This window comes from Neovison vison, chromosome 6 (genome assembly GCF_020171115.1).
Source record: "Neovison vison isolate M4711 chromosome 6, ASM_NN_V1, whole genome shotgun sequence".
NCBI lineage: Eukaryota > Metazoa > Chordata > Mammalia > Carnivora > Mustelidae > Neogale > Neogale vison.
This window is the reverse complement of record NC_058096.1, coordinates 216326731-216350083: the sequence shown is the minus strand read 5'-3', so window position 1 is coordinate 216350083 and position 23353 is coordinate 216326731. Positions and strand designations below refer to the sequence as shown.

Sequence of the window (23353 nt, the reverse complement as noted above, 5' to 3'; positions counted from 1 at the left end):
GGATTTGGAAGCAGTACAGCTAGATGGTTTTGGCCCAGGGTCTTCCAGGAAGCGGCAATCTGGATGATTGTAGGAGGGAAAAAAAATTAGGAGAGTCGGGACCAAGCTGCAGGAGTTTGGGCTCTGAGGCTATGAAACTTTTACGGGATTCAGCATGGGGGCAGAATATGGATCACGAGGTTCATTGTGGAAGCGGCAGGAGAAAGTCCCTTCTGCAGTGTTGTAATTCACGTTGCTTTTGGGGCAGGGAACAGTTGGTGAAATCTGGTGATCTCAAGGTCATCGTCCCCTTCGTTGCTTGTAGGCAAACTTTCAGGTCAGCAGTTTATGGGGAAAACAGATGTCTGCAGATGTGTGTATGGAAGGCAATGAGATGGAAGGAGTGCTGCCCAGATACCCGTGAGCTTGGAAAGGAAGTACTAGGCAGGTCCTTTTGGATCCGCCGTGGATCCCCTTCACTCTCTACCACCTAATGTCTTGGCATTAATGTGGATGGAGACCGCAGTTGTCCCATTTTGGCCAAGAATGGCATGAACTTTGTCATTTTTTTTTTTAAGGTTTTATTTATTTATCTGACAAACAGAGATCACAAGTAGGCAGAGAAGCAGGCACAGAGAGAGGGGGAAGCAGGCTCCCCGCTACACAGAGAGCCCGATGTGGAACTCAATCCCAGGACCCTGGGATCATGACCTGAGCTGAAGGCAGAGGCTTTAACCCACTGAGCCACCCAGGTGCCCCGAGCTTTGTCATTTTAATGACTTGGTTTCCCGTGATGTACACCTGCCCCACCCCATGCTCCACAAATCTTTATTGACCCTCCTTGTTCATCCTAAAGAACAGAAGTGTTCTAATATATGTAAGCTTTCACCTGAAGGAAGGACTCTTTTTTTTTTTAGGTTTTATTTATTTGAGAGAGAGCAAGAATGAGACAGAGAGAGAGAGCATGAGAAGGGGGAGGGTCGAGAAGCACACTCCATGCTGAGCAGGGAGCCTGATGTAGGATTCAATCCCGGGACTCCAGGATCATGACCCAAGCCACAGGCAGTCGCTTAACCAACTGAGCCACCCAGGCACCCAAGAAGGACTCTTTTTAAATTTATTTATTTATTTATTTATTTATTTTTGAGCATCAAAAAATGTTTATTTAAGTCCAATTAAATTTATTTTTTTTAAATATATATACACACACACATATATATGTATATATTCATATACACATATATATGTATATGTACATACAATATTTACTTGCGAGCGTGAGCATGAGTGGGGAGGGGCAGAGGGAGAGGGAGAAGCAGGCTCCCTGCTGAGCAAGGACCCTGATGTCAGACTCAATCTGAGCCAAAGACAGACACTTAACCAACTGAGCCAACCAGGTGTCCCATCCTGAAGGAGGACTTACTAAAAATACCCTTTTTATTTTGGAATTATATTAGATTTACAGAAAAGTTGCAAAGATATTTCAGAAAATTCTTTTAGACTCCGAATCCAGATTCGCCCAATGCTAACATCTTCTAGACAATGGTATATTTGTCAAAACTAAGAGTTTGGGGCCCCTGGGTGGCTCAGTCATTTAAGCTTCTGTCTTCAGCTCAGGTCGTGATCCCAGGGTCCTGGGATCAAGCCCTCATTTGGGCTCCCTGATCAGCAAGGAGTCTGCTTCTCCCACTCCCTCAACCCCTCTCCCTGCTTGTGCTCTCTCTCTCTCTAATTAAAGTCTTTTTCTAAATTAAATATTTATTTATTTATTTATTTGACAGACAAAGATTACAAGTAGGCAGAGAGAGAGGAGGAAGCAGGCTCCCTGCTGAGCAGAGAGCCCGATGCGGGTCTCCATCCCAGCACCCTGAGATCATGACCTGAGCCAAAGGTAGAGGCTTCAACCTACTGAGCCACCCAGGGCCTCTCTAATAAATAAGTCTTAAACAAAACAAAGCATAAAGCTAGGAGTTTAATGTTGGTCCATTACTATTAACTCTAGACTTCATTTGGATTTCACCAACTTTTCCCTTTCCTCTTTCGGGACCCAGTCCAGAATTCCACGTTGCATTTGGCCCTGATGTCTTTCATCATTGTCTTAACCAGTTGCTTTCCAAACTCTTTCTGTCACATACCTCCACTAGTTTAAAACAAAAAACAAAACAAAAAAACCCTCTATGTTCTGCCCAATATAATTATTCATGTAGACGACTGCTACTATATTAGGTACATTGTAAGATGAAACTCCACAGAAAAGCAAGATGTTGAACAAGATGAGCTAAAAATATTCAACACTTTAGGGGCACCTGGGTGGCTCAGTGGGTTAAAGCCTCTGTCTTTGGCTTGGGTCATGATTCAAAGTCCTGGGGTTGAACCCTGCGTCGGGCTCTCTGCTCCACAGGGAGCCTGCTTCCCCCTCTCTCTGTGCCTGCCTCTCTGCCTACTTGTAATCTCTGTCTATCAAATAAATAAATAAAAATCTTAAAGAAAAAAAAAAGTCTGAGTCTTTATGGACGCCTGGGTGGCTCAGTCAGTTAAGCTTCTGCTTTCAGCTCCTCAGGTCATGATCCCTAGGTTGGGTTCATGGGGCTTGGGTTCAAGTCCCATCTTGGGCTCCCTGCTCAGTGGAAAGCCTGCTTCTCCCTCTGCCTGCAACTCCCCCTGCTTGTGCTCTCTCTCTATCAAATAAATAGAATCCTATTTTTAAAAAAAATCTGAGTCCTATGCTTTCCTAGAAAAAGTTGCTCTTACTACATCTTTTGCTACTATCTCTGTTCCATTTCTTTTGATCTGACCTTCCATTTTATGATTATTTTTGCTCTAGCATCTCTCTTCTCTGACCTCTGTATTCATAATTTCTCATAATTTTTATCTCTTTATATTTTCTCCCTGCCTACTGGAGTTGACCTCTCATTTTTCTTTCTGCTGAATGATTTCACACTCTCAATTTTCCTCATTACTGTTGCCAGTACAGGTTTGTAATATGCTAAATCATTTAAATTATTTTCTTTTTTCTTGGGCAGGGACGTTAGGTGATCTTGTTTCCTACCTCAGTGGGTCCATACACTGGACTGAACAACCGTTAGGTCAAGTTTCACACACCGTGGGCAAGTCCCTCTTCTAGATCTGTTCTTTGCATCCTCCGCTGCACTTGCGGTTCATGAAATGTGTTGTGTGTGTTTTATTTCCTGGGAAGGATCAGATTCTATTTCTGGTTCATTCCACAGCTGGCAGGAAATAGACACACACAGGTGGTGTTGTCAGTTTCCGATTCTGATGCTGAATGGTCCTTCCTCTTCCTTTCTCTCTCAGTGGAAGACAAATGTGGCAGAAACGAGTTCCAGTGCCAAGATGGGAAGTGCATCTCCTACAAGTGGGTTTGTGACGGGAGCGCCGAATGCCCAGATGCCTCAGATGAGTCCCAGGAGACCTGCCGTGAGTCCCCTTTGGGCGTGACACACTTCCTGCCCTTTTTGATGAGAGTGGGTGACAGACGAGGTGAACAGCAGCCAGCAGGCTGATGTGTTCAGCCATGAATTGGGACTTGGGGGAAGCGATATTTCTGGAACTTTGCCAGCTTTAAAAAAAAAAAAAAAAGAGGTAAAATTCACATAACGTAAAATTAACCATTTTAAAGGAACCAGTTCAGTGATATTTATATGGTCACGGTACTGTACAGCCATCATCTCTCTCCTTCTAAGGTTTCCATCCCTTTATGTCTGATTTTTTTTAGGGGGGGCCTAGAAAGTTGGGCTTGGCACCCTGTTTCTGAAAACTGTGTTTTTGTTCTGCAAAGCGGGGGCTGGAGCGACCAATTGGGGGAGGGAAGGCTCAGTCCCGTTTCTCCCACAGTGGCTGTCACCTGTAAGTCCGGGGACTTCAGCTGCGGAGGCCGCGTCAACCGCTGCATCCCTCACTTCTGGAGATGTGACGGCCAGGTGGACTGTGAGAATGGCTCGGACGAGCAAGGCTGTTGTAAGTTGCTCCCTTACCCCACAGCCGTGCACCGGCCCCACTGGGTCCCCGCCGTCCCGGTCCCCGGGCTGCAGTTACAGTTGCTGTCCCAGGCTGTCCTGCCCCAGCTGAGCTCCGGATTGGCTCTTCCGTCCCTCTTCTAGAAGCTCCCGCCAAGTTCCTTTGTGCATTTGAACCCTACTTTGCCCACACAGCAATGCAGGGCATAGGGTTGGTGCCACCTCTTAGGGTGGTCAGCATACTCGGGCTGTCCCTGCCAAGTGTCCCCCGACCCCAACCGTGTGGGACATCTCTGGTGAACCACTGTGACCACCACCAGCCACCCCGGGCGGCTGAGCACACAGTAGGTGTTATTGGCTGAGACCATATCGCTCAGCTGACTACCAGGAAGAGGAAAGCTTCACCAGGGTGTGGCTTTTGGGGAGAAACAGGGCCAAGAGTCCCGGAGGGGGAGGCATGTTGGAGAGTGGGGTGTCTGTCTTGGCTCTGCAGTATTAGTTAGTTAGTTACTGAGTTGTAGAATTTTGTTTTGTTTTTAATGGAGTAAGGCCCTGAGAAAAATAGGCAGGAAAAATTTAAATAAGATAATGTCAGAAAATTTAAAAAGCCATGAAAATAATAATTAAAAAAAAAGCAACATGCATGTGTTCACATACATTCACTTGAGAAATATGTGTCTCACCGGGCTTAATGGTCACCTGACGAAACACCTCCTCAGGGAACATTTGGAAATAAAATGGAATGGTGTTCTTTTCCCACGTACCTTGTTTTTCCTTCCAGCCTTATTGTCATATAATTGACATACAACGTTATGTAAGTTTAAAGAGTAGATTGGGGGGGAGAATTAATTAAAAAAACCAAAATTTTTTAAAAAATTTATTTATTTATTTGACAGAGAGCACTAGCAGGTAGAGGGAGAAGCAGGCTCTCCACCGAGCAGGGAGCCCAATGCAGGGCTCGATCCCACGACCCTGGGATCAGGACCCCAGCTGAAGGCAGTTGCCCAACCAACTGAGCCACGCAGGCACCCCTAAAAAAAGAAACTTTTTTAAAAGTTGCCAGTTTCTTTTTTTTCCTCACCCTAAAGATTTTACTTACTTATTTGAGAGAGTGAGTGGGAGGGAGAGGGACAGAGAACCCAAACCCAACTCTGTGCTGAGCGTGGAGCCTGGTGTGGGGCTGAGATCATGGTAAGATCAGGACCTGAGCTGAAATCAGCAGTTGGACACACAACCGTTCAACCAACCGAGTCACCCAGATGCCCCCCAACCACCACTTGGGGGCGCCTGGGTGGCTCAATGGGTTAAGCCTCTGCGTTTGGGTCAGGTCGTGATCTCAGAGTCCTGGGAACTGGCCCCTAATTGAGCTCTCCACTCGGCGGGGAGTCTGCTTCTCCCTCTCTCTTTTTGCCTCCCTCTCTCCCTACTTGTGATCTCTGTCAAATACATAAATAAAATCTTTAAAAAAAAAATTCTTCTGGACGGGGGGGGGAGCACCTGTCAGTCTCTTGGTTTCATCTCGGGTTATGATCTCAGGATCATGAGATGAAACCCCAAGTCAGGCTCTGTGCTGGCCATGGAGTCTGCTTGAGATTCTCTCTCTCCCTCTTTCTCTGCTTCTCCCACCCGCTTTGTGTGTAGACTCTCTCTCAAAAAAAAAAAAAAAAAAAAAAAGGAGTAGGTGATGATTTGATACACATATATATTACAAAATGATCACCACTGCAGTGGTGGCCAACACCTCCTTCACATCCCACATTTTGGCAGGTGTTTTCTTTTAATAATAACAGCAAACTTTTTTTTTTTTTTTGAGATTTTTTAATTTATTTGTCAGAGAGAGCAAGAGCTTGAGCACAAGCAGAGAGAGCCCCAGGCAGAGGGAGAAGCAGGCTCCCCACTTAGCAATGCGGGGCTCGATCCCAGGACCCTGGGATCATGACCTGAGCTGCAGGCAGACGCATAACCAACTGAGCCACCCCGGTGTTCCAACAACAGACTCTTAAATAGTGCTTCCCTTGGGCCTGGCCCAGGTACAGATGGGACAACTGAGGCACAGAGGAGCCACAGGAGTGGGCTGGGGAGGCTGACCCTTGCAGGGGTTCCATCCAGGGGCCTCTGCAGGGTCTCCGACTGAGGTCTGGGCTTTCCTGGACTCAGTGTCCTCATCTGTAAAATGGCTGTTCATGAGAAGAGGGGGCTCTCTGGTGACCAGGTTGTCCTCCCCCCCCCCCCGCCCCTGCAGTACCCAAGACGTGCTCCCAGAACGAGTTCCGCTGCCAGGATGGGAAGTGCATTGCCCTGGACTTTGTCTGTGACTCGGACCGGGACTGTCTGGACGGGTCCGACGAGGTGTCCTGCCCCGTGCCCACCTGTGGCCCTGCCAACTTCCAGTGCAACAACTCGGCCTGCATCCCCGAGCTGTGGGCTTGTGACGGCGACCCCGACTGCAAGGACGGCTCAGATGAGTGGCCGCGGCACTGCGACGGCCGCAAGCTGTCAGCCCCCCAACACGACAACGGCCCGTGCTCGCTCCTTGAGTTTCACTGCCAGAGCGGCGAATGTATCCACTCCAGCTGGCGCTGTGACGGCGGCCCCGACTGCAAGGACAAGTCCGACGAGGAGAACTGCAGTAAGGGCACTGCGCGGGGGGTCCTCTCCCCTGTCCCTGTGCTCCCCCTGGGGTCCGGCGGGTCGGCCTTTCTGTGCTTAGACAACGCCAAGTCCCGCCGCAGGAATTTCAGTCTCCTTCCGTGTTTCTGTCCGTGTTCCCAGTCACTCCATAAACAGAGACACTGTTTTTAACTCCAGATAGTGTATAGTTCACCCCCCCCTTTTTTTTTTAAAGATTTTATTTATTTATTCGACAGAGAGATCACAAGTAGGCAGAGAGGCAGCGAGAGGAGGAAGCAGGCTCCCCGCTGAGCAGAGAGCCTGACGCGGGGCTCGATCCCAGGACCCTGGGATCACGACCTGAGCTGAAGGCAGAGGCTTTAACCCACTGAGCCACCCAAGCACCCGAGTTCACCCTATTTTTGGCTAGGGGAGCAAGTCACAGCTGCAATATTATCTTCGTCCAGACAGGAACCCGGGCTCCAGGCCTGGTAGGTGACCTCTGGCCAAGGACTACCCCTCCCTGCACTGTGTTCTCTTCCCCCACGGAATGGGGCAAGAGCTTTGGCCTTGGCAGACTTTTTTGATTGGAGTCAGCACCATGCCATTGAACTTTCTGGGGGCGGTGGAGACCTCCCACGTCGGCAGCGCCCAGTGCGGGAGCTCGTGCAATCAAAGAAAGGAATATTTTGTTTTGGTTCACTTCTGTGAGTTGAAAGTTAAGTGGCCGCACGTGGTGAGTGGCTCCTGTGTTGGGGGCCGTGAAGATAAAGCATTGTGCTGCCCGACCCTGGCCCTGTGTCAGTTATTCCTGAAGTGGGGGCCGTTACTTCCAAGCTAGCGACAGAGCTACTGTGAACCTAGAACGTGTTTTCGTGTCCCGGTTTCTTTGGTACCTTTGCCCCCGTGCACTGTTTTCATAGAATTGTAATCTCAGTGTAGATGGTATTAGACTTTTTAAGAGTCACTTAAAAAAAAAAGAAAAAAAGACTTTTTTCTTTTTTTTTTTAAGTTAATGGTGTTTTTTGGTTTGTTTTTTTGGTTTGTTTTCTTTTGCTTTTAGTATTCTCTGCACCCCACATGGGGCTCAAACTCACAACCCAGAGATCAAGAGTTGCACAGTCTTCCAACAGAGCCGGCCAGGCACCCGTAAAAGTCACATTTTATTTATTTATTTATTTATTTTAAAGATTTTATTTACTTATTTGACAGGCAGAGATTACAATATTTATTTATTTTTAAAGATTTTATTTATTTATTTGACAAAGATCACAAGTAGGCAGAGAGGTAGGCAGAGCGAGAGGAGGAAGCAGGCTCCCCACAGAGCAGAGAGCCTGATGCGGGGCTTGATCCCAGGACCCTGGGATCATGACCGAAGCCGAAGGCAGAGGCTTCAACCCACTGAGCCACCCAGGCGCCCCTAAAAGTCACATTTTTAAATAATGGATGACTTTGTATACAGTGTGCACTAAAACTCAACACAAACTCCCTTAATCCTCATTACATGAGCAGGCTTTCCGCACTCTTTACAGGGGGAAACTGATGCCCAGGAAGGGTGACTAATCGGAGGACACACACCTGTGAAAATAAAAAATGTCTTTTGTCCTCGGTGTCCTCTCCTGCACATCTGTCCTGCACACAGTGTTGGACTGTGTCTTACGCAGTGGCAGTGACCGCATTTGTCGCTGTCCGGTCTGCCTCTGTCTAGCTGGGGATCGCGCTGTGGCTTTTCTGCTGAGAGTGGCCTGTCGGCCCTGCCAGGTGTTTACAAATCATGTGTTCTTGGGGAGCCTGACTGGCTCTGTCAGTAGAGCATGTGACTCTTGATCTCCGGGTTGGAAGTTCAAGCCCCATACTGGGTGTAGAGATGACTGAAAATCTTAAAAAAAAAAATTTTTGTGTGTTCTTAGAAATGTAGATGTGAAAAGAAAACTCAGTGGTGCTGTTAGGGTGCTCCCCTTACTTTCTTATTTTCCAAACTTGGCTCTGTGGCTTTAGTTATGATTGTCTGGGATTCTTCTTTGAGGAAAAGAGTGCCTACTGCCATGAAAGAAAATCTAAAACTACATAGATGAGGGGTGGCTGCGTGGCTCAGTCGGACTCTTGATTTCAGCTCAGGTCATGATCATCAAGTTGGGAGATTGACCCCTGCGTCAGGCTCCGTGCTAGGCATTGAAGGAACCTACTTAAGATTCTCTCTCTCTCCCTCTGCCCTTCCCCCACCTTAAAAAAAAGAAAGAAATTAGACTACATTGGTTAAAATTTAGAATGTGAAGACAGGTGTTCCCTGGAGACTTTTTCTCCAGATGGGAAGCAGATAAGATGGATAAGCCACTATCTCCTGCCCACATCTGAAATCTTTCTTGTTATCTGCTTTCCCTGGTGCCCGAGGCAGGCAGGACATTGCCGCTTCAAAGCTGGTTAGTTGGTTGTTTTTTTTCTTTATTTCCCCCCGCTGCTTCTTGAGAGAAACCAACATGTGCCCTGTCTTTCCTAGCTGTGGCCACGTGCCGGCCTGATGAGTTCCAGTGCTCGGACGGGACCTGTATCCATGGCAGCCGGCAGTGTGACCGGGAATATGATTGTAAGGACTCAAGCGATGAGCTTGGATGCATCAATGGTAAGCTCCTCTCGGGGCAGACCCACGCCCGCTGTGTGTCTGCGGGCCAGTTACTTGCCCTCCCTGAACCTCACTTCCATTTATCTGACCAACGAGCGTCACAAAAGCATCTGTTCCAGGACTGTGAGATTCTAATGAGGCCAAAGTATGCAGGGCTTCTGTCTTTGAGCTCAGCAGGTAAAGCACTGTCCTGTGCTTAGGGTATGACATCTCCACTCCTGGGAATGATCCCGGGAGAAGCTCACACCTGTAACCAGGAGATGGGCTTCGGAGTTTAACGTGGAGCAGCATCGGCCTAACAGCGGGACACTAGGAGCAACCCCGTTATTTATCAGCAGAATTCACTTAAAGATTGTTTTAATTGTGGTAAAATCATGGAACATAAGGAGAATACTTTTATTTTTTTATTATTCTTTTAACAATTTTTTAAAAAGATTTTATTAATTTTTTTGGACATGAAGAGATGCAGAGAGAGAGAGAGAGAGAGCATGAGCAGGGGGAGAGGGAGAGGGAAAAGCAGACTTGCTGCTTAGCCAGGAGCCTGAAGTGGGGCTGGATCCCTGGATACTGGCATCATGACCTGAGCAGAAGGCAGACGCTTAACCATCTGAGCCACCCAGGCGCCCCTTATTTATTATTCTTAAAGTTTTTATTTTCCTTTATTTATTTATTTATTTATTTAAAGATTTTACTTATTTATTTGACAGAGACACAACAAGAGAGGGAACACCAGCAGGGGGAGTGGGAGACGTAGAAGCAGGTTCCCTGCTGAGCTGGGAGGCCGAGGCGGGGCTCAATCTTAGGACCCTGGGATCATGATCTGAGCTGAAGGCAGACGCCTAATGACTGAGCCACCCAGGCGCCCGTATTTGTTTATTTTTTGAGATTTTATTTATATGAGAGAGCATGGGGTAGGGGTCAGAGGGAGAAGCAGACTCCTTGCAGAGCAGGGAGCTCGATGCAGGACTCAATCCTGGGACCCCAGGATCATGACCTGAGCCGAAGGCAGTTGCTTAACCAAATGAGGTACTGAGGTGCCCCTGTTTATTTATTTTTAGAGACAGAATGTATGAGGGCAGGGAGGGAGAGGGAAATAAGAGAAATCTTAAGCAGGCTTCATGCCCAATGCAGAGCCCAAGGCAGGACTTGATCTCACAATCCTGAGATCTTGATCTGAGCTGAAATCCAGTTGGACGTTTAACCGGCTGAGCCACCCAGGTGCCTCCGAGCAAACTTCCGTGAACAAGGAGTTAAATTCTGATAATGTAATTTTTTTTTTTTTAAAGATTTTATTTATTTATTTGACAGAGAGAGATCACAAGTAGGCAGACAGGCAGGCAGAGAGAGAGAGGAGGAAGCAGGCTCCCTGCCGAGCAGAGAGCCCGATGCGGGACTCAATCCCAGGACCCTGAGATCATGACCTGAGCCGAAGGCAGCGGCTTAACCCACTGAGCCACCCAGGCGCCCCTGATAATGTAATTTTTGACAATCATGGTAAACGACCTCTAACAGAAAATACTTACCACCTTTACCATTCTTCAGTGTTTATTTCCATGACACTAAGTACACTGTTACATCTTAATTATGAACACATTTACATATCATCTCGTGCAAATGAACTGTTCTATGAATGAAGAGTAGGAAGTGGCCTCTTGCGTTTCGGAAGTACCTGACCGTCTTCTTTGGCTCTTAGTGACACTGTGCGAGGGGCCCAGCAAGTTCAAGTGCCACAGCGGCGAATGCATCCCGTTGGACAAAGTGTGCAACTCGGTCAGGGACTGTCGGGACTGGTCGGACGAGCCCCTCAAGGAGTGTGGTGAGCGCCCCCAGCCCCCGGTGCAGACAGCTCTCTGGGTCTTACGGGGAGCTGGGGCTGGGACCCAGACGTGGCTCTGCAGCTGGACGTGGGGCTGCAAGTCTCCTGCCCACCCCTGCCTGTGCTTTAGCTCTGCAGCAACACAGACATGGGGTCCTGGGGAGAAACCTCAGTGTTCACATCTGTAGGATGGGACAGTAAGGGCCCAACGTCCTAGGGCTGCTGGGGGTTGGCTGTTGCGAAGTTTGTCAAGTTTCAGCAGTGCACCATAACCTGTGGCCATGTAAATATTGTGGACTTGACCAGCTGCACGGTCTGTCACAGCTGTTCAGCAGGAGCTGACTTACAGGCAGAAGACGGCGTGCGAATGCACATGCGCACATGAACGCCTGTGGCCGTGCCCCAAGCAAACCATATCACGGACACTGATGTCTGAACCGTTCATGGGGCACAAAATACTGTTTTGCTTTTGATCCTTTTTTTTCTTTTCAACTGTTTAAAAACAGTACAAAGCATTCTTAGCTTTGGGGCCATGCAGGAACAGATTGGTAGGCTGGCATGGGCCGAAGCCCTGTAAAGAGAGCCAGGACGTGGGGGCTGGCGCTGAGCGCCCCGGGCCTGGTCCAGCACTGTGATCCGGGGCAGGTCTTGGAGTCTGGCCAGGCCTTGGTTTCCACAGCTATAGTTCAGCTACCTGTATGGTTTTGGGGAGTTAGTACATGCAACTGTGGAACGTGGTTTTTTAGTTTTTATAATCAAGAACATTTTGAAATCTGTTTTATCCAAAAAAAAAAAAAATAGGATTTACCATCTGAAGCATTTTTTTAAAAAAATATTTATTTATTTGTTTGACACAGAGAGAGAGGGATCACAAGTAGGCAGAGAGGGGTGGGGAACAGGCTCCCTGCGGAGCAGAGCCTGATGCGGGGCTCGATCCCAGGTCCCTGAGATCATGACCTGAGCCGAAAGAGGCTTAATCCACTGAGCCACTGAGGCGCCCCCATCTTAACCATTTTTAAGCGTCCAGTTCAGTGACATTAAGCAGACTCACATGGTCGTCCGCCATCCCCACCATCTGCCATCCCCACCATCCGTCTCCAGAACTTTCTCATCTCATCTTCCCACACTGAACCTCTGCCCCAGGAAGCGCTGACTCCCCATCCCCTCCCCCACCCAGGCCAGCCGCCCATGTACTTACTTCCTGTCTCTGATTTTGACTCCACTGGGGATGTCCCAGGAGTGAATCCTGCAGTATTTGTCCTTCTCTGCCCATGTCGTTCACTCTGCAGAATGTCCTCCGGGTTCCCTCCTGGCGCTGCAAATGATGGGGTTGGGTTAAGTCCTCCTAGGGGACATGGCAGTTTCCTGGTCCCCTCGTCATTGCAGCAGTCATTATAAGGGTGAGGAGATGGTGCAGGGGTGCCGACGAGCTGAGCGTGACCAGTCTCTGCCTTCGCCCCCCTCCCCCCACCTGGCACAGGGACCAACGAGTGTCTGGACAACAAGGGCGGCTGTTCCCACATCTGCAATGACCTCAAGGTGGGCTACGAGTGTTTGTGTCCTGAGGGCTTCCGGCTGGCGGACCAGCGAAGATGCGAAGGTGATTCCCCAGCAGGCTGGGCTCCTGGCCTCCACGTCCCTTTCTCCTCATGGGGTGGCCAAACCCTCAGTGCCTCAGTTTCCCCACCTGTTCAGTGGGCATGACAGCAATGCTGACCTCATGGGCCTGTTAGGAGGATTTAATGAAATGCCAGATGCCGGGGACATCCCTGCAGGCTTGGCCCTGGAGGGGCACTGGGTTCTTGCCTTGGGGATTAATAATTAAGAAAGGAATCTCCGTTGTCGGCTGATGCAGCTTCTCCCTGGGGGCTGCACCCCTGGGGGGAACGGTGAGGTCAAGTTCATTGTTGGAGACCATGCTTGGCTGTTTCTTGAGTTTTTATTTCTGAACCTGCTGGTCACAAAGACCATAGCTCTAGGGGTAATCCCCAAAGGGCCTGGGCTCTCCCTACTTGCCCATCGGGAGGCCTGGCTCCGTCACTCCCATCAGCATCCCATGGGGAGGAAGCCCCAAATGCCTTCGTGTGTCCTGACTTGCAGATATCGACGAGTGTCAGGACCCCGATGTGTGCAGCCAGCTGTGCGTGAACCTCGAGGGCAGCTACAAGTGTGACTGTGAGAAGGGCTTCCAGCTGGACCCGCACACCAAGGCCTGCAAGGCTGTGGGTGAGTGAGGGGCGGGGCCTCTGGGGGCGGGGCCTGCGCCAAGAACTGATGCCCTGGGGAGTTTCATCACAAGAACTTTGCATCAACTCCAAAGCCCCCTGGGTGAGGGCTGGGGCCAACTGTGTCCTCCCAAGACCTCTGGCAGCTCGTTGAGCAGCGCTGTCGGGAACTTGCCAGGAGCCTGCCCTGGCGTGTCCTGCTTTCCTGTGGACACAGGTCAATGGCAGGAGATCTAGTTTGCAGCCCCCAGCCTCCCGCATGGCTTCAGAGGACAGGAAAAGCCGAGGCCTGAAGGACCCATCCCCCCACCAGATATTCTCACTCACTTAGAGGAACCTGTACCCAAAAAGCAAACTGACTTCAGAGAGCCCAAGGTATAATCAGTCACTCCGGAGGAAACCAAACGCAGGAATGGTTGGGTTTCTTTTTCTTTTTTTTAAAGCTCTTACTTATTTATTTATTGGACACAGAGAGAGATCACAAATAGGCAGAGAGGCAGGCAGAGAGAGAGGGAGAAGCAGGCTCCCCGCTGAGCAGAGAGCCCGATGCAAGGCTCGATCCCAGGACCCGGAGATCATGACCTGAGCTGAAGGCAGAGGCTTAAGCCACTGAGCCCCCCAGGCGCCCCGGGTTTCTTTTCTACCTAATGTTGAGATGGGCACTGTGGCCAGGCACTGATTCTCAGAAACCCCAAGGTGAGAAGAGCCCATGTGTTTGGAGGCACAGCCGTCGTCGGGGAGTTGACCTGTGGATAAACTCCCTTTGCTTTGCATCCTGTTCCGCCCTCCAGTGTGACTCCGAGGAGGGACGAGTTCACAGAAATATTTTAGATCGCCTTCCGTTTCCTCAAGGGTCTGCTTGAGCCTTGAAGACTTCCTCCTCTGTTGTCATCCCTTTTGTGACTGTTCCATGGCCGCCCTCTGTCACACCCCCCTGTGTTTCCTGGTTCTGGGGAAAACCAGGGACTGAGTTCATGAACCCCCTAGGGTTTGAGGTTTCACTTTTGCTCTGATCTGTCTGGGCCGGTGTCTACACAGACGCCTTCCCAGGAGTATGAGTGGTATCGTGGGAAGGGCTGTTCTGAGTGAGGTCAGTTGTACACACCGTTAGCCTGTCGGTGAATATTGGTGGCGTGATTACAACACAGCCCCCCAGAGTCCGGGCAGCCTGGATTTGAATCCCAGCTCTGCCACTAACCAGCTGGTGTCCCTTCCCCTCCCCTCATATGTTTGTTTGTTTGTTTAAAAGATTTTATTTATCTGTTTGACAGAGAGACAGAGATCACAAGTAGGCAGAGAGGCTGGTAGAGGGAGAGGGGGAAGCAGGCTCCCTGTTGAGCAGAGAACCCGATGCGGGACTCGATCCCAGGACCCTGGGATCATGACCTGAGCTGAAGGCAGACGCTTAACTGACTGAGCCCCGCAGGCATCCCCAGGTTTTATTACTCATGTAGGTTTTATTACCATCCAAGTATGGTGGGGCCAACCCAGTAGGAGACGATCACCATCGAGAATCGGTTGTTACCGTTCCCAAGAAGAGGGGGAGCACGGCAGCCAGGGGCTCCCCGGGGAAGCACCAGGGTCAGTCAGCAGGCAAACGGAAAGGTCCGGCTCTGGGGCGGGCTGTCCCTTTGGTCTCTGCAAGGCCCAGGACATCTAAGCACCAGAACCCCACGGCTCATCCGCCTGCAAGGCATTTCCCAGCCCATCCTGACAGTCTCCTCTGGCTCAGCCGGACCCCAGAGGTTGACAAGCAGAAGTCAGGGGTCCCTTCTGCTGCCCTGAGCATCTTCCCCTCCTCTCCAGGCGACATCGCCTACCTCTTCTTCACCAACCGCCACGAGGTGAGGAAGATGACCCTGGACCGCAGTGAATACACCAGCCTCATCCCGAACCTGAAGAACGTCGTGGCCCTGGACACAGAGGTGGCCAGCAACAGAATTTACTGGTCTGACCTATCCCAGAGGAAGATCTACAGGTGAGCCTCGGAGCGGCCCCCCAGCCCCGACCCCGGGTGAAATAGGGCCCTCGCACTGACGCTCTCCCCCTCCCCGCCAGCACCCAGATCGACAGAGCCCCCGGCTTTTCCACCTATGACGCCATCATCAGCGAGGGCGTCCAGGCCCCCGACGGGCTGGCCGTGGACTGGGTCCACAGCAACATATACTGGACAGACTCCATCCTGGGCACCGTCTCCGTGGCCGACACCAAGGGTGTGAAGAGAAAGACACTGTTCAAGGAGAAAGGCTCCAAGCCACGTGCCATCGTGGTGGACCCCGCTCACGGGTGGGTATTGCCGCAGCTGTGGGGTACGGGGGAACGTAGAGCAGAGACGGAGACCAGAGAGCAGAGGGAACGGAGACCAGGGCTGGCTAGAACTCCGCCTGGGGGAAGGCATGTGCCTGAGCTGGACTGGCCTCCCTGGGCGCGGGGCTGTCCCTAGCCACCGAGGCCCTTGCTGTCAGGACCGAGCAGGACCCAGAAGGGTGGACCTCCCCCCACCCATCGCCCTGTGGGAGCCAGAGCTTGGTTCCTCTTGATTGCTGCTGAGATGGACGTGGACCCTGAAAAGAGCACTCAGGATAAGAACCCAAATCAGAGAGGCGCCTGGCTGGCTCGGACAGTTGTGTCTGACCCTTGATCTCCGCTCGGGTCCTGAGCTCAAGGTCATGGGTTCAAGCCCTGTGTTGAGCTCTGTGCTGGGTGTGGGGTCTACTGAAAAACAAACAAACAAAACCAGAAATTAGAATATGGGTTTAAATTGGTCGTGGAAATTAATACTTACTTAAATTCTGACTTAGTCTTTTGTGGCAGAGTACCCTGTACCAGGAAAGGATTGGAGAAAGATTAAAAAAAAACCACTCAGATCCAAAGGTAGTTTCAGGGAGGACACCACAGGGAGGAAAGGTCGCCACCACCCGGCGGGGGCCCCCCAGGAGGGTGTTCGCAGGGCCCGAGGCTGACTCAGCAGCTCTGGGGCCCACAGGGACCTGTGTCCCCTGACAGAAGGCATCTCCCTGCCCCATGTCCCAAACCTGTCACACCTGTCTGTCTGCCCTTGGAATTTCACAATTCTGGAGGGACGGTGACCACCTTGGGACGGGCAGCCTGTCGTGGGGCAATCCTCAGAAGGAAAGGGAACTTTTTTTTTTTTATTTGAGAGAGAAATTGAGGGCATGAGAGGAGAGGAAAGGTAGAGGCAGAGGGAGAAGCAATCTCACTGCTGTGTGATCCCTTGACCGAGGGCATGACCTGAACTGAAGACAGATGCTTAACCAACTGAGCCACCCAGGTGCTCTGAAAGGGAACTTTCGAGATGAGCATGACTCACCTGGGACAGGCCTGCGTTGAAGGCAGGCCTCGGTGACCACAAACGTTCTCATTTGGTAGAGGGTCACTCGGTTGAATGAATTTAGTCCACCAGCTGCTAGGAAGGAGAGGGGCTCCCGGACGTAACCCCTTAGATACAAATCATGGTGTGTGTGTGTGTGTGTGTGTGTGTGTGTGTGTGTGTGTTCGTTCTACTGTTGTGTTTCTTCTCCCTCCTGGTAGGAGCATAGGATTTCCCTCTTGAACTCTGTTCTCCACTTGGCTCAGGCGTTTGGACTATGGGGCTCATTTCCTGTTTTTTTTTTTTTGTTGTTGTTGTTGTTTTTGTTTTGTTTTTTTAAGATTTTATTTATTTATTTGACAGAGATCACAAGTAGGCAGAGAGGCAGGCAGAGAGAGAGAGAGGAGGAAGCAGGCTCCCTGCTGAGCAGAGATCCCGATATGGGACTCAATCCCAGGACCCTGAGATCATGACCTGAACCAAAGGCAGAGGCTTTAACCCACTGAGCCACCCAGGTGCCCCAAGGGCTCATTCCCTGTTGACTAGATAAGCTGTGATTTACTTTGTACCTGCCACATAGAAATTTAGTTTTTTCCCTCCTGCCTCCCACAAAGATGCTGCAAATTGAATATCTTTGAAGACGAGGCCTTGCAGTTCATCTGCAGGACTGGTGATCCTAGATCCCTCATTCTAGAAGTTGCATTATATTCTAGAAGCTGGTCCGAGGGTACGTGCATAGATAGAGCACCAAATTGCCGTTGAAAACCTGCATTACAAAGCTGAGCCTCCGTTAGCACACTCGAGCACCTGGCTCGCTCACGGTCAACGGCAAGTTTTCCATCTTTGCCCATCACCGTGGGGAGGGCGTCTCTCAGTGTATTTGTGTGTGGCTGCTTGTGAGTTAGCCTGAGTCGCTCTTCAGAGGCCTTAAAAGCCGTTGGAGATCCACCTCTAAGTATAGATGCCAGAGCCGGGAACACAGGGATGGGAGCCGGGGTTTGCGGGCCCCGCAGTCGGGGTGCAGCTGAGTGTCCCTCCGTGGCTGCGGAATAAGCCACACTTGGTCCATCCACAAGGCAGAGCTGTACTCAGCCTTCACATGCTGACACCCGCCACACCACGGATGAGCCAGGAGGCCCGGCACAGAAGGACAGATGCTCTGTGATCACACTCGCGTGAGGTCCTAGAGGAGTCCTGTTGGTGGAGACCGAGCGGAGCGGTGGGAGCCAGGGTCGGGGGAGGCGAATGCGGACTTGGTGTTTCGTGGAGGCAGAATTCCAGGCTGGGCTGACGGAAACATCCTGGGGATGGATGGTGGGGATGGTTGCCTAACAGGGGAGGTGTACTCAGTCACCAACCTGGACACTTAACAGTGGTTGAGATGGTAACTTCTATGTATATTGCACCACAAAGAAACCTTTTTAAAATATACAAACAAGAAAGAACCCCAAAAAACCCTTATAAAATAAAAAATGTGTAAAAGCCTCCAGAAAGCACTGTCGAGGGTGCCCATGAAGAGCCCCCAAGCAGACAGGGGAATCAAAATCTCCCTTTGTTCTCGAAGGTTCTAAAAATCCTGCCAGGTCTCACCAGGTTGCAAGCACGAGAGTAGAAAAAACCAATGCGAGGTCTCTTTGGTGGGGTGGTTGGGGGTGGTTCTCCCCAGTTCCTGGCCTGGCTGCTTCGGCTGGGAGCTGCCGTTCGGGCCAGGCGGGCCCCTCCCCCACTGACCCTCTGCTTTCTTGCTGCTCTCCCACCAGCTTCATGTACTGGACGGATTGGGGAACCCCCGCCGAGATCAAGAAGGGGGGTCTGAACGGTGTCGACGTGTACTCGCTCGTGACGGAAGACATCCAGTGGCCCAATGGCATCACCCTGGGTATGTCCTTGGGACATGGGTGCCTGGGGTCGGGCACTGTCTGGAGGAGGGGAGGGAGTGGCCAGGAGGCCCCAGGGAAAGCATGTGCAGCTTCCTGAGTGTTTTACAACCTGCTGTTAAACTACGCCCGCGTGAGGTCTGGGCTCACACAGGGAAGTATGTTTTGGGGCTGGGTTTTGGGGTACATCTCTGATGGGTCCAGGCCCCTCTGGCATTGGCATGTGATCGCTTCCTTGTCCACCTGTGGGTTCTAGATCTTTCTGGTGGCCGCCTCTACTGGGTCGACTCCAAGCTCCACTCCATCTCCAGCATTGATGTCAACGGCGGGAACCGGAAGACCGTTTTGGAGGACAAGAAAAAGCTGGCACACCCCTTCTCCTTGGCCATCTTCGAGGTAGGGGCTGGGAGCCAAGGGCTGCTGCTTTGGGACCCGAGGGAATTCACATCCAAGTGCTGAGTACGGAGCGCAGCTCACGCGCAAGTCCTAAGTGCTTATGCTAACGGCTCAGCCACACTGTTTGGCTCATTCAAGCCAGGACCGACTTAGAAGATGGAAGTTATTTCCATTTTCTTCTCCTTAAAAGAGGTGTTTTTGTCCGTTTTTGTTGTTGTTTTTTTTAAGTAAACTTTACCCTCAACATGGGGCTCAGACTTAAGACTCTGACATCTAGAGTCTCAGGTTCCCCCAACTGACCCAGCCGGGCGCCCTCCTCACCCAAAGAGTTTTTAAGCAACAGTTCTTGCTTGGAGGCCATCTTGGGGCCCAGGGGACATTTGGTACTTTCTAGAAACTTTCTGGTTGTTGCACTTGGAGGGGCAGTTACTGCTGGGACCTAGAGAGAGAAAAAGGGGGGCAACCACAGTGGGAAAACTGCTCTGAGGAAACATTGTTATATTCGTGCACCCGTGTTCAAACAGCGTGAGTCGCAGTCTCCAAGAGATGGAAGCAAGCTGGGTGTCCGTCAGGGAGGGAGGGCTAAAAAAATGAGTATCTGTACAGTGGAATGTGATTCAGGAAATGGGGAGCAACTTCTAACACGCACTGCAACATGGAGGGACCTGGAGGGAACTAAGCCAGACACAAGAGCACAGAAACTCTCTGATCCCACTTCTGTGAGGTCCCTGCAGGAGCCCCGTCCACAGAGACAGAAAGTAGATGGTGGGAGTCATGGCTGGGCTGGGGTGGGAAGTCAGGGTTTCCTAAGGACAGAGTATCAGTTTGGGGAGATGGAAGGTTCTAGACATGGATGGTGGTGATGGTTGCACACCAACGTGAATGTACCTAATGCAACAGAACACATTTAAAAAGGATTAAACTGGGGGCGCCTGGGTGGCTCAGTGGGTTGGGTCACTGCCTTCGGCTCGGGTCATGATCTCAGGGTCCTGGGATCGAGTCTCGTATCGGGCTCTCTGCTCGGCAGGGAGCCTGCTTCCCTCTCTCTCTCTGCCTGCCTCTCCATCTACTTGTGATCTCTCTCTATCAAATAAATAAATAAAATCTTAAAAAATAAAAACAAATTTAAAAAATTTAAAAAATAAAAAAATAAGGATTAAACTGGCTGATTTTAGGTTCTCTATATTTTACACAATTAAAAAATTTTTAATAATGAGAAAAAATGAGGCTTGTACCACCCAGTATAGCTTCCTCCCAGAAATTCAGGTATCCTGTAGCTCTTGATTAATGGGATTTGTTGTGCTCTTTAATTTCCATATAGGATAAAATATTTTGGACGGACATCATCAACGAAGCCATTTTCAGTGCCAACCGCCTCACAGGCTCAGACATTAATTTGGTGGCAGAAAACCTGTTGTCCCCGGAGGACATTGTCCTTTTTCACAACCTCACACAGCCAAAAGGTAAAGTTGGGGTGACTGCCTCCTCCCTCCACCTCCCTGCCAGTGTTCTGGAATTTTCTGTGCTTGTACTTCCCCTAACTCCCTGGGTCTTCCCCATCAGGGGTGAACTGGTGTGAGAGGACCGCCCTTCGCAACGGTGGCTGCCAGTACCTGTGTCTCCCGGCCCCGCAGATCAACCCCCACTCGCCCAAGTTCACCTGTGCCTGCCCTGATGGCATGCTGCTGGCCAAGGACATGAGGAGCTGCCTCACAGGTGGGGACACCAGCCTGCCTGGGCATGCGGCCTGCCACCCTCCTGCAACTTGCCCTTCCTGTTCTTCTCTTTGTTCACCTGTCAAATGGGAGACTGAGGCTCCAGGAGGCCATTGTAGGGGTTGACCATAGTTTGCCTTTGTCCTGCGGGACACATGAGCTCTGTGCCAGGCATTTAGACAGACGCTGTTCACCTTCGATGTCTGGTTCAGTTTCTCCCAGCCCCCTTGGGAGGTGACTGATTTTAGACATGGGCATCGAGTGGGGAGATGACCCTTCTTTCAGTTTTTCTCATCCTTAGCAAGAGTCTCAGTTTGGGGCCAATGTATCTGTCATTGGGAATCTCCCTTTCGAGCTACAACAGATAATAACATAGACGTTCGTGTGTTTCGGTTGTTTTCAGTCATTTTTTAAAAGATTTTATTTATTAGCAGGGGGAGGGGCAAAAGGAGAGGCAGGAGCAGACTCCCCACTGAGCAGGGAGCCTGATGCGGGATTTGATCCCAGGACCCCAGGATCATGACCGGAGCCCAAGGCGGACACTTAACTGATTGAACCATCCCGGTGCCCCTGTTTTCAGTTAAAGAAATAACACAATGTGGCCAGTGGCATATGCTACTTACATTGTCACAAGCAGCAGGACACTCAGGAAATGTTTCTTCTTTCAGGGCCTGAGCCTGGAGCGACCACCCAGGGCACCTCCACGATCACGGTCAGGCCGACGGTCCGCTCCACAACCGTGGAGCCAAAGCACACAGCCAGCCCGCAGTCCGTGGCCAGCCCTGAGTTCACCACGGCTGAGATGGTGACGATGTCCCACTACGGTAAAAGCAGGGGCTGTCCTGGGCCCTGATTTATAGCTCGAGCATCTAGACAGGCCCCTTCAGAGGCCCAGAGAATCTTGGGGAAGGGATCGAGTGGGTGTGGTTTTGGCACGGGCACTTTTTCTGACTTGGCCTGTGCATCTCAGAAGCCTCCATTTCCCTACCTATAAAATGGGACTAATAACCATGCCCAGCCACCTCCTGGTGGTAGTGGGGATTACGTGGCCCCAGACATGTGAAGGGCTGGAGTGCGGGGTGGCTTATTCCAGAGTCCTCCCCAAGCAGAGGCCTGGGAGCCTGAAATGTTATCAAGGCCCATTCGATGACCTGCTTTTAGGTCTGCCCAGTAGGCCAGGGCTGGGGTGAGGCAGGTGAGATGCTGCTCAGGGCAGCATCAGAAAGGACACCAAAAACCCAGCCCTTAAATCGTATTTCAGTGCATTATTTTTTCAAAAATCAAACCACCAAACTATGGACCGTGGGCCTAACACCTGGTCTTGTAAATAGAGTTTGATCAGAGCCAGGATCCCAGTGAGGCAGAGTCCAGCAAGTGTAGAGTCGGAGCCTGTCGTCCTAAAAATCTGACGCTTTATTCTGTGGTATTGGCGTTCATTTTTATTTCTTAAAAAATAGCACATTAAAATATTACTCAGTTACTAAGTTTTTTTGACAAGGGTGCAGGCTTTAAAGTTTTGTGCTTGTGGCTAATGCCTGACTCAGTGCTCAAGGAAGACCCGCCATTCATCTCTTTGCCCACCAGAGGGCGCCTGCCCTGGAATTTGAGTGGCCAGAATGGAGTGCATAGATTTTTCTAGCCCCTACCAAAAAAAAAAAAAAAAGGCATATCAGCGGCTTTCAGGCATTTTTTCCTTCCCCCTCAGAGTAGGTGAGACCTATGTCCAACCATAAACAAGGCAAAGCAGGAACTTCTGTGGTGGAGGGAGGCCAGGAAACCGGTTTGCTGGGTCTGGGGGTGGGCATTGCTTGAAAAAGCCATTTTCCAGATGGGCCCACCCAGGGCTTCTCGCTTTGGGCAAAGGAGCCCTTGTAAGGGAAAAACTTCTCAAGGACCTTGCTGCTGCCGCCTTAAATTATTTTTAAGTTTCCTTAAATATGTGCAAATGTAGGAAAAGTCGGTATAATCTCCACACACACACACACACACACACACACACACACACCCCAGCGGGCAGAAGTCAAACCCAGGTGGGCTGGAGTATAATCAGTGATGTCAGTCACTGCTCACCTGTGTGCATGTGGCCCAGGTGCGTGCGGCTCATAAACTCCTAAACTCTCCCAGAGCTCAGGGGCACATGTGTGCTGCTATGACGGGGTCCCCCCGGTTTTCTGACCTGGGGACAGCTGCCACAGGACCGTGGCACCTGCGTGCAGTCCATGTCCTGAAGGTGCTGAACGTTAGAGAGTCTGGAGGCTCCTGTCCCACCCAGACCTGTCTCCTTTCCATCAAGTGCACCAGCAGGGCGAACGGGCCCACCCGTGACCTCACCAGCGGCTGGGGATGCACCTGCAGGCTTTTGTCTCAAAGACCGGGGGCTGCCTCCCCGGCGCCTCGGAATGCTGGGCTAAGGAACACTCTTAAATCTGCTCTGAGTCCCGTAACACGGCCTGCTAATGCGTAAGGCCCAGCGTGATACCTCTCAAACCGGCAGAGGCTCCAGGTTCCTTCGAACTTTTTTTAAGATTTATTTGAGAGAGAGAGAGAGAATGAGCGAGCGAGCACAAGCAGGGCAAAGGGAGGGGGAGAGAATCCCAGCCAGACTCCCTGCACAGCCTAACCTGGGGCTTGACCTCATGACCCCGAGATCAGGACCTGAGCCAAAACCAAGTGTCTGACGCTTAACCAACTACACCACCCAGGCACCCCTCCCTTGAACCTTTAAGGACACCAGGAAGCATCAGGCGTTTCCCTATGTGTTTCCCTGTGTGTGTCAGTTGTCAAAACACCTGCTGTATTTCCTGGGCCCT

At 50.8% G+C, this 23353-nt stretch overlaps 1 protein-coding gene across 1 annotated transcript in view; it reads left to right on the top strand.

The window, feature by feature from the left end:
• Positions 1 to 23353, top strand: part of LDLR (low density lipoprotein receptor) — a 32187-nt gene that overhangs the window by 6328 nt on the left and 2506 nt on the right. Inside the window, exons 2-15 of the mRNA XM_044254179.1 lie at positions 3292 to 3414; positions 3832 to 3954; positions 6196 to 6582; positions 9061 to 9183; positions 10877 to 10999; positions 12480 to 12599; positions 13100 to 13225; positions 15031 to 15202; positions 15283 to 15510; positions 18316 to 18434; positions 18689 to 18828; positions 20150 to 20291; positions 20392 to 20544; positions 21212 to 21367. Coding sequence (XP_044110114.1) covers positions 3292 to 3414; positions 3832 to 3954; positions 6196 to 6582; positions 9061 to 9183; positions 10877 to 10999; positions 12480 to 12599; positions 13100 to 13225; positions 15031 to 15202; positions 15283 to 15510; positions 18316 to 18434; positions 18689 to 18828; positions 20150 to 20291; positions 20392 to 20544; positions 21212 to 21367 — 2235 coding nt within the window. The remainder of the gene's footprint in view (positions 1 to 3291; positions 3415 to 3831; positions 3955 to 6195; positions 6583 to 9060; positions 9184 to 10876; positions 11000 to 12479; positions 12600 to 13099; positions 13226 to 15030; positions 15203 to 15282; positions 15511 to 18315; positions 18435 to 18688; positions 18829 to 20149; positions 20292 to 20391; positions 20545 to 21211; positions 21368 to 23353) is intronic.